The sequence below is a fragment of the Centroberyx gerrardi genome, chromosome 14 (assembly GCF_048128805.1).
Source record: "Centroberyx gerrardi isolate f3 chromosome 14, fCenGer3.hap1.cur.20231027, whole genome shotgun sequence".
Lineage (NCBI taxonomy): Eukaryota > Metazoa > Chordata > Actinopteri > Beryciformes > Berycidae > Centroberyx > Centroberyx gerrardi.
In genome coordinates, this window is record NC_136010.1 from 7,665,321 (window position 1) to 7,676,441 (window position 11,121).

General features: G+C 38.2%; 1 protein-coding gene across 3 annotated transcripts; it reads right to left on the reverse strand.

Moving 5' to 3' along the window:
• Nucleotides 1-388: 388 nt before the first annotated feature.
• On the reverse strand, nt 389-10,337 carry rer1 (retention in endoplasmic reticulum sorting receptor 1). Of its 3 annotated transcripts, none has more exons than XM_071923643.2 (8): nt 10,276-10,337; nt 7,994-8,079; nt 6,769-6,873; nt 4,394-4,490; nt 3,506-3,584; nt 2,487-2,622; nt 2,130-2,184; nt 389-584 (listed from the first exon to the last, which is right to left on the reverse strand). In XM_071923643.2, the coding sequence occupies exons 2-8, from the start codon at nt 8,072-8,074 to the stop codon at nt 574-576; spliced, it is 564 nt and encodes a 187-aa protein (XP_071779744.1). In that variant the 5' UTR covers nt 8,075-8,079; nt 10,276-10,337; the 3' UTR covers nt 389-573. The 3 variants fall into 3 exon arrangements, with proteins under 3 accessions (XP_071779744.1, XP_071779742.1, XP_071779741.1); XM_071923641.2 differs by adding an exon at nt 9,459-9,556 and having other exon boundaries at nt 389-2,184; nt 10,276-10,334; XM_071923640.2 differs by having other exon boundaries at nt 389-2,184.
• Between the last annotated feature and the right edge of the window lie 784 nt (nt 10,338-11,121).

Below are 11,121 nucleotides of genomic sequence, written 5' to 3' on the forward strand. Positions count from 1 at the left end.
AAGCTGAGACACCTACATATTGTTTGAAGGGACACAGCCTCTTTAATAGCATTTGGAGTGAAAAAATTACACTTAAGTTATTAAAATCAAGTTTTTGTTTATAACTGTAGCACAAGAAAACAATAACATGCAATCCATGAGAAACATATTTAATTAATCAAATAGAACCCAATTAACCAGTTCTGCTTTTCATCAATTTCAACTGATGGATTTGAACACTTGGAAACAGTATGGTGGTTGGAAGAAAAAGAAAAGAAAAATAATCTCAAAACAATTTCATATTTTAAAATATATATATACAAATCCTCCAGACAACCCTTTGAAACATTGACTTTTTACAGGAAAAAATGTTTTGATCCCTCACTACAGTGCTGATCAAGGTTTAAAAAAAAAAAAAAAAAAAAAAAAAAAGTCTCTGGGTACCAAAAATACTACTGCAAACACTTATAAGATCCCCAGCATACTGATAAAAATGGCAAAAAAAAAAATCTTAGGGTTAGAGAAAAAAAAAAAAGTGTGATCGTCACCCCCTTCATCCATTTGTTTTAATAAAAGCTCTCAATCTCAATGTTCTTATGTTTCCTCTGAAAAAGAAAGAAAGAGAACAATATTTTTGCTTGGAATGATTAGATATTTACCATAAATCTTTTAAACTAAACACAATATAAAGGGAGTACACCAGCTAGTCTACATAAATGGAATGGACCCCGGGCTTTGAAACACAGCTGGCTCAATGTTTCAAAGAGCAAGGGTCTTCGGGGGAGAACATGTAATTGCTTGATTAGTATCTCAGGTTTAAATTTACTATGACTTGGGCTTGGTTGACGGAAAATACTGGTAGCACACTTTGTAGGTAGTGTGTGTTTTGACTAAAAGAGTAACAGAATTGTGTAAAACGCCCACGTACAGCAACTTCATTGCCTTGCCATATCAAGCAAAATGCCCCCGTAAATGGTTACAGAATTTGGTTTCCAGGAGTGCTCAATGACACAGTATTTAATCTGTTAAATCCTACAAGGCGCAAAAGCTCAGAGAACTGAGATAAAGGTAGACTAAGGGCTACAGGAGACTAAATGGGTTGGAGGTTAGTGACACTCAACTTGAATTATGCATCCCATGCTGTGGTGGGAAAACGAAAAACATAACATGAAGTCAACAAAAATCCATATTGGTACTTCCTACATTGGCTATGCCAGCGAGAATCAGATAAGAATTGCATTAGTAGCCAACTCAAGCTAATCACCAATTAAGAAAAACTATGTGTGCCGAGTGTGTTTATTTTAATAAAATGTCATCAATTTGTCAAGAATAGATATGTTATGATAGGTATCTTATGCGTGTAATGAATGCATATTCAAGTGAAATGTAACTAATTTCTAAACAAATGTCTGCATCTAGTATAGAGGACAATTGGATGGGACCCTCTGAAGCCAGAGCAGCAGCACACTTTTATCACAAGAGACAAAATGATTCAACTTGAAAACCATTTCCTTCAGATTTCAACTTTTACATCTAATCATGTTATTTATTTTTGCTCTAATACTACTGACTTTCCATATAGAACTTGTTACAAATGAGTAGGTATCAATGTCTTAATCAAAAGTTGGCAGATTTGTTTCACTTGGGAGACGGAGATCTATTGGAATCACCATCATTGGGAAAAAAAAAAAACCACAAATGAATTTCACTGCAATTCCTTTCAGTGTGATTCCTTCCTGGTGACTTTATACTTACCCCATGGGGTTAAAAAGGCAAAAGGTAGCACTGTGTCTCACCTACTACTGAACAAATGCAGACCAATCCCAAAATGAGGATCAAGGTCCTCAACAGAAATTCCCATACCCCTTAATAGACAAAGGCAACGTTTCCAGGCTAATTTGATCCGTGCCACTCCTATCCTCATCAAACACCGTCAACCATGGATCAAAATTCTTTTTTTTTCTTTTTCTTTTTTTTTTTTAAATTGTCCCCCTCAAAAAAACAAAACAAAACAAAAAAAAATCACTGACCCTTGTCACTCCTCACTTAATCTTTTTGTTATTTTGATAAATTTTAATTTCAAACGTGAAGGAGGGGAAGGGAAAGTGGGAGTTTTTAACTAGCAAAAGGTTTCGCTGTGTCTTCCTTGCCTTTGTAAGTCCTCTTCCCATGTGTGAAGGGTAGGTATCTGTACTTGATCATATGCTAGAGATGAGGGGAAGAGAAGAAAGGAGAATTAGCAACAGTTATCATTAAGCTCAAACATTTTCACGAATTTAAACCATACATACAAACATACATAGAGTACATAGACAAGTACAGCCCTACTGGCTGTATCAGGTGCTTTCAAAGGAATTAGGGCTCATGCAGAATACTCAGGCATGAGAATTAATGCAGTGCATGTGGACATATTTGCTTTTGCGCTCACAACATGCCTCTTCCACAGCACACTTTTTGGATCAACTGCAGTAACTGAATTATGGCCTGGCTCAGCCCAGCTTTTTTACCTTGATCTGCCTCTTCATGGTGATGCAGAAGAGCATGATGAAGTACATTACAAGTATAGGCCAGAACACTGGCACGTTGAAGGCTTCAAAGAATGTGCAAATCATGGCGATGACGATGCCTTTCGTTGCCGAATGCCTGGCAAGATGAAAAACAAACAAACAATTAAACACAATTAAAACAATGTATTACCATAATGATCCCACTGAGGCAGCATGCATCAACAATGTCCTAAACTCTTACTTATAGCTGTTAACTGGATAGATTATGTATACAGAGACAATATAGACAATAGACCATCTAGACAATATAGGATATTCACATTTTTGGAAAAATTACTCCACTCCCCCGGCCACAACAACTTAGGTTACAGGCAGTGTTAAAACATACGTGCAAAGAGGAACCAAAGGTTATCTATTCACACACCAGGCAAATGCAAGTTGTAAGATGACTGATGCAAAACCACTTTCCACTCTTCCTGCTTTAATACACAAGTGGAAAGAGGGTTTGCATACACACATACACGCAAGGTCATGTGAGGTTAAAACAACTTTCCAATAGTAGAACACAAAGAAAGGTTGCCTTGACACATACCTTAAAATAGTTTAATAGCGTTTTGCTTTGATACACAATTTTTAAAATGCTTAAAACTACCTGCTCAAGGCTTTTGAACAATATGAACTCCTGCTGTCCCAATGCAGGTTCGTTAAGCTGCACTTTTAGAAGACTAATAACAGTCGGGCGGCCCTTCAGAGTAAAGTTACGCCAGAGAGGGGGGGTGGGGTGGATCTCAGCAAACAAAGATTATATAGTTTGTAGGGTCATAGGGTCACACACAAACTAATTATAATACCCAAGCAATAACCCAGTATCTTTGGTTTATGATAAATTGCTACCACCTCTTACAAATGAGTGCCGCATGACTCAACCTGGGACCACACAGGTCATTTGAAAGAAGATAATTTGCAATCGCTGTGCGGATGAGAGCGACGGATGGCCAGGCCATGAGGTGGGCTCTCACCAGAATTTGAATTCAGGCAACCTCCTGATGAAAGGGCGGAACTCCTCGTTCTGCTTGGTAGGGAGGGATGGGCCCTCATCTGCAGGTGAGACAGGTTACACACAGTGATGTAGTGGTTAATAAAAAGCTGGATCAACTATGAACTTCAGTCGCAATTCAGCATAAGGCCAACAACCACCAATCCAAAACATGACACTGAGAGCAAAAAATATTATGTTTAATAGAAAATACTAATTCATGTTTTATTTTCTAGAAAAGACTCAATTTCCTATTTTTCTATTTATACCAAACAAACTGCTGCTGTTGTTATCGCAAATGTAAAATGCATCACTTCCTGTTCACCGGAGGACTTTTTCCCCCAGGAACAAGCTACTCAACACCGGGAGTTTAGAACAGCAAGTGTAAAAGCTTTCATGAACTGGATACAGTTTGAATCACTATTGTGTTATATCAACTGGCAATAGAGAGTAGTAAAATGGACATTTATTTACATTCAAATGTCATGGATTATTGATTAAAGGTAATTTTATTTTTAATGTATCCATCTCCATTCACTAATGTTTCCAGCACAAAAATGGTCTGAAGTGAATTTCAACTCAATCCTCAAATGTATAAATAACAGTATTCTGTTATTCTGATGATTACTTACTGTGAACAAGCTTTCAGAATAACAATCTGATGCATGCCTGTGTCATGTAAGTGTAATGCATCATTAGCAACATCTGATTTTCCTGACATTGTATGGAATTGACATTTAACATAAATATGACTTGTCAAGTAAATGGCAGCCTGAATGTAAGAGCAGATATCACTGCCAAAAGTAGCCCACTGTCAGCTATACATGCCCACATCACAAAAGACTGATCTGATTTTGTTGAGTCAACTTGCCTTCGTCAAGCAGTGAAGGATCCACTTTCGGTGATAGAAAAGCGATGAACAGGTTGAGGTGGTAGATTCCCAAAGCATATGTTACTATATACCAACCCTGAAAAGCAGCATAAGGAGCATGACCATATTAACAGGCATTGCGGGCAGCCAATACTCACAAAAATGTACATTCCTTAGTAAAATTCACATATACACATGGTAAAGAGCAAACATATTCTCATGGAATCAGAACAGACAAGTCGACTAAAGTCTAAAAGCAAACAAAAACCAAACCATACAATCATTCTCACTGTGTTATTCTTTGCTATCAAAGAGAAAGCCCTAATATGACACAATGCTTGCCCAAGAGCATACTGCAGGACTTATTTACAGTGCATACTACACTGTAAATAAGAAAACACAAAGGAATACGCCAACTTTCCTTCATTAACTTACTGTTATGCAACAAGAAGATTGGGAGCAGTTTCGCCTATGGGTGTCAAGAATTTATTTAGTTTGCTACAGTTCACGCTAATGCATTGGCACACTCTGCTTAGTGGTCAATACAAGCTAGCTTAGCATCATCTAAGAAGTAGGATTGTAACGATACGTTCTGCTAATGGTTCGGTTTGATAAACAATACTGGATCATGGTTTGATATTGTCACAATATTTTTAGCAAAATCTGAAATGATGATCTGAAAGTCAATTACGGCTGAAAAATCCCTTTATAATTTTGAAGGGAAAACAGAAACAAAAGTACAATCCATTAATAGGGTGACTAAGATAAATTCTAAATTTTTTAAGACATTTAACACTTTTTAAGAAAAACAGCTATGTTTTTACTACCTGTGAAACTTAAAACACAACATTTAACCACATATCAGCGACTGGGTGCAGCATGTTGCTAGTGTTACCTGTTAGACAAGACTCTCTCACAATACTTGCGAACAGTCTTGTCTTGTTGCTGTTTTCCTCAATTTGAAACCCAAAATGCTGCCACACAGCAGACTTAAGGCCCATTCACACTTAGAGCGACAACTATAAAGATAACTATAAACTATAACGATATGCTGTTGCTCAAGCGTTCACACTACAACGATATCGGTGCCGAATATTCAGAGAAAAAATGGAGCATGATTACTTTAACGACGTGCTTTTATTTTACTCGCTCTCTAAAGTAAATAACGAAATAGCCGAAGGATTTGGGTTCATGCATTGCCGCAAAAGAGAGAGGAGATGGCAGATAATAATGCTCTTTTATGGCGCTTTCATGACATTATTGTGCTTTGTTTATATGACTGCTAATGGTACTAATGGTCTCCAAGTGAAGCTATTCATTTCTTTACCAGTAGGAGACTCTGCACACTACATCTACTGTGGATCAAAAAGTAAAGTCTCCTGTAGCCCATGTTGAGAGAAACACCTGTAACTTCACCGTGGCTAAATGGGTTTCAACAGGATACTGGAGGGGTCTGTTGTTCCCTCCCGGTCATATTGAAAACATAGGATAATAGCGCATATGCGGTCAGGTTGGCCAAGATATTATGCTATTTTCTTAGCATCATGCTAGCAAAAGGTAGCGATTTAACTAGCTTCCAGGTCAGTAAACACGCCTTACCGCTAATCCCAAGAGCTGTTCCGATCCCGACCGGTATGTCACGTTTCTTTTCAACATTTTTAGAGGCGGTGGTCTTTGTCAAACAGCGCCGGGTTCCTCTGGACTTCTGTAATCAGTTCCTCAGCAGCAGCTCCGTCACTGCAGTGAACTATTGAATTCTCCCACCCCGTCCTTCTTTGTTTTAGTTTAATTGGTTGAAAATGTTTTATCGTTGTTTCTACCGCCAGAAAAATCGCTCTGAGATGGAACCAAGAATATAGTTATAGTTGTTGTTTTGGATGTTTTTATAGTTACAGTTGTAGTGTGAACACAGACATTCTATTTACTTATAACGATTTAAATCTTTTTATAGTTATAGTTATCTTTATAGTTATCGTTCTAGATGTGAATGGGCCTTTAGAGTGAGAGTCCTCAAGCTAAAACTTGCCCCAAGCTAAAACGTGCTAGCCTTGTGCTCTCCAGTGTGGTATGCAAAACTGAAAAGACCATTCTGAACAACTTTTCTTAGGTATTAGACCAGTTGAAACCGTGAACGTTTTATCAACTCCACAATGCATATCATACATTTTTTTCCCACAAAATTCTGTGTCACAAACTTTCGTTACATCCCTTCTAAGAAGCATTAGCATGTGCTCTATACCGCAGTCAACACTAGACATGCAGAGGTGAAACTGTTCCCCAACTTACTGTCCCATAGTTTGATTGAAGGGTTCCTTTCCTCAAGATCATTGCATTCCTTTAAATGTCAGTAACAGGCAAAGAGGTGCTGTAATTACCTGTAATATGTACACTCTGATCATGTAGACAGCAGTAAGTAGTAGAGTGGCTGCCCATCGCACTGCATAGAACGGTGTTGACTTGTCTAGCCATGACTGATAGATCTGGAAGAGCAAAGACACAAATTAAACAGAATGCAACCATCAGTGGTAGAGAAGATCAACTATGAACAGGTTTTTTTTTTTGTTTTGTTTTTAACTATGAACAGGTAAGGTTAGAAAAAACATTACAATAGGGTTTCTCTTTCTCTTTCACTTTGAGGAGATGCGGTGCCATTGGACAGGGATGGACCATCTGATGATTATCCTTGTCATAAGTTCTTCTTAAATTAACATTCTAAATTCCCATTTTCATCTACAAAGATCTTACTTGGTTCTCAATCATGACAAATTTATCCCTGTCTTTTCATGCCTGGCTGAACCTAACATTTGGAAGATCTGATGTGCACTTCCGCATCTGCAGTCGGGATGCACTGATACCACCTTTTCAGTGCTGATACCAATACTGAATACAAAGCTTTAGGTATCTGCCAATTCCAAATATATTTAATTACCGGTATGTCAACAAAAAAGAAAGAATAAAGGAGATGCGATTGGAGGTAGGAAACTGAAACCACAGTAAGTATTACACTGGAGTGTATTTCTCCACTGTGCTGCTGGTGTGCGACGCTGGCAAAACACGTCCATCAGAACTAAACACACAGACCATTGCAAGTTATCTGGAGCATTATATTCTACTAAAATATTTGGCAAACATTACCTGTGTGTAAATAAATTATGTCTACTATGATGTAGCCTATGTTTGTGGGTGTGATATTTTTATGAAATCTGAAGATGGACGAGACATGACACGCTGTGGTAAGAGGTACAAAACACAGTGGTTCTGAAAAAAATCCAATATAGAAACATTTCTCAAAAATACAGACAATGACATGACTGATTTATGCCAAAGTAAAGCCTTTTACTAACACCAATTTAATTAACGTCTGTTACACAATGTTAGTTTTAGCAGGAAATATGAATTTTTGAACTTGTGTTAGCAGCATGGTTTAGGCTAAATCAATTTATGTCAGGGGATCAGATCGGTTTCCTACTATTCACATTTTCTGATATGATTCAGTGTTTAGGCCAAGATCGTGCCGATATCAACACCCAGTATCAAAACATTTCATCCCTAATTGACAAGATCTGATGAGAGCCTTAAGCTCAGTTGTAGAAAAGTTACCTGTCCGAGCCGTGTGAAAAAGGTAGCGACTGCAGATGGTTTCCCATGGATCGATTCCCCAACACTGTCCCCTTCTGACATTCTGTCTGAGGAGAGAAACAGACAACATTTCCATTAGTAACGCTTCTCTAGCATCAGTCTAGTCTACTTAAGGCGTCTGGTCTGGCTAAAACAGAGTCTGTAAGCTACACACTGGCTAGCATCTCCCAGGCTTGAGTACATTGTAGCTGGTAGGCTGAGACGTTTGACAAGTTTGTCAGATGGTGGAATGGCTTCCAACTTACTTAGGTAATGTCCAGAGGCAAGAAAGATATGTCAACACACAGCTCATTTGCTTTTTTGGTCCTTTTCCTTTTGAATAAAAAAGGTTATGTTGTATATCCTTGTAATAGTGTTGTCATAAGTCAATTTCATAATAAAGATTGAGGTGTAATTCAATTCCATTTAAGCATTAGATTTTCCTGTGATCTGGGACAGAACATGAACAAGTCTCTCCTAAAAGGATTCCATGCTGTAATTTCACCAAGATGTAAAATCTTTAGCTTCATATATTATGAGTACCATAATGCTTTGCTCCAACAATAAGAAATATGAAAAGAAAAGCCTATATTTTTTATGAAAATGATCTAAAAAAACAGAATCTGCTTCTATAGAGTCTATTAAACCTGGCCTTAAAATAAATTAGCTTTCTTCAAGGGATTTTTAAGAAAGTGCCTGTATTTGTGGAAGACATTATAGGGCATTAATTCCACAACCTGCCAAAGGAAATGTGTTTTATCCTCTACTTTTTTCATGTGCCAATAATAAGTATCCTGTGAGCTTAAAGTAGCTCCAAGCCTCCAGCCCTACCGGTGCAGGCTGTCCCTCAGGAGAAGAGACAGGGTGAAGAAGACACAGCTGTTTCTAGTTGTATGGCTCCAATTCTTTGTAGATGTGTGTTCTTAACACAAATTAAACTCAGTGACTGGTTCCTTTCCTACATGTACTAAAACTTGACTTAGAACAGCAGATAAAACTAGTTAACAACATATCCCTCGACGCTGTGTATAGCACGGTCAGATGTCAGCCTGTGTGTGCTGAACAGTGCTCCTTCAACTATGATGGGATGGACCCAACATGGGTCGAGAACTTGTTACTGTTAGGTAACGTTACGCACATAGCAATTGCACTAATACAATCTATGGTTTATAGCGGGGGGGGGGGGTTGAGATTGATATCCGTGTCGGGACTGGACTGGCACCGGGGGGAAATTACCAAAAGAACAAGATCTAGTAAAGCTCTGTGAGGAATCAACAATATACGTTAGACACTGCCGTTGTAACTTGAAACTAGCGTTAATCAGATTGCGACATTTACTGCTATTACTACCTATGACATATCTGAATTGCTAACCAATGACTTGCTAGTGCTGTAGTGGGTAGCTATCAAACCTTTGGGATGATGAAATTACTAGGTAGTTGCCCACCTTTGCCTTGTAGTTTAGTGCCGCGTTACAGAAATTTGATTGGTAGCTACACTGTGTTGCTGTACTGAGTATTGTACATCGATGATTCATTTATGCTCCTGTAGAAAACCAAAGTGAGACCGTGAAGAGTTGTTCGTGGTTAGCTAGCTGCCTAAATAGCTAGCTAGCTAAGCCAACTAGCAACCAAGCTCACAAGTCATATTTAGCCATCTAGCCTCTCCGGCACATCGTATCACAACAACTCAATAAATAACGCACTGATATTGTTCAGCTGGAAATTACGTTTCATCAGTAATGTTATTCTAAGTTACAAACGTTGGCTAACAAACTAGCTCAAGAAATAGCTAACTAGCCATCTAAATATAATTTGCCCCTTCCCCCAAATTCTCGCTCTATGGGTTATGTAGTTTTAGTACAGCTACAGTTCACCCGTATCGGTCGTGCAATGAAAAATATGTCACTACACTTCCCACAACTCCCGAGTGTTATGCCTTAAACCTGAAACAACACCTTTGTAGTCTATTACCCCTCCCTCACCATTGCGAAAAACGCGCATCAGGGGAATGTTGAACTACAACTACCAGCAAGGAGTTGGTACATTTGACAACTCACTTCCGGAGATACGGCACTTCGCTAGCAACGGAATCATAGCTAGCGAGCTAGCCCAATTAGAAATCACACAATCCTCTGATAGCTACAGTTATCCATTGAATTATACAACAGTTTTGATTTTTGTTTCCTGATTTCACTAGCTGTCTGCGTCAATTGTTTGTGTTTGCAATCAGAGATGAAATGCTCAATGACAGTCCTTTCTTACCTGATGCGGCCGCTGTGTCACTGCCCGGCTCTACCTAGCTAGCTAACTAGCTACTTCTCGTGCAGGCTAGTGTGAACACGTCAGTATTTCCGCGAGGACTCGAACATACGGCAGGCAAGATAGTAGAGCTCCGAAAACCATGAACACAGGAACGCACACTTACCGACCTACTCGATTAATACAATACAATCATTAACGGTTAAATCATAGCTTTATCAAATTTGGCTACATTGATATTGTAGACAATTCACTTATAGTCCATTCCAGTAAAAGGTCTAACTAGACCAGCAATTAAAGTTTCTATCTTTCGACTTTGATAAGAGGGAAATCAAAGAAATGCAAACATTTTAATATCCATGATTTATAAGAAAAAAACACTGTACTTAACCTCAGAAACTAACATTGACAAACATCAATAGTTACATTGGTACATCTCTTAGCAATGTTTAAAAAACAAACACAAAAAATCTCACCAGAAATATCAAAACAAAAGGCAATCTATCATTTACATAGTGATAAAGCATAATACTGATCATAAGCACAAATAACCTAAAATTATGTTCCTTTTAAAGCATTAAAGTGCTCATTCTGTGACCAGTTGGCTATGTGTGTGTGTGTGTGTGTGTGCGTGTGTGAGCGTTCAAACGAAAGATAAATAAACACACCAAACAATTTCATTTATGGACGCCAGATCAATAATGGTCATTATCAAAACAGTTTTTGATGAAAAAACAAAACATAGTTTTGCTCCTGCACTGACATAGAGTGCTTTTGTAAAGAAATGACTGCAAGACAGGTCCGAGTTACAGTCACAAAGTCAAGAACTAATTCATACAGATCAACTTT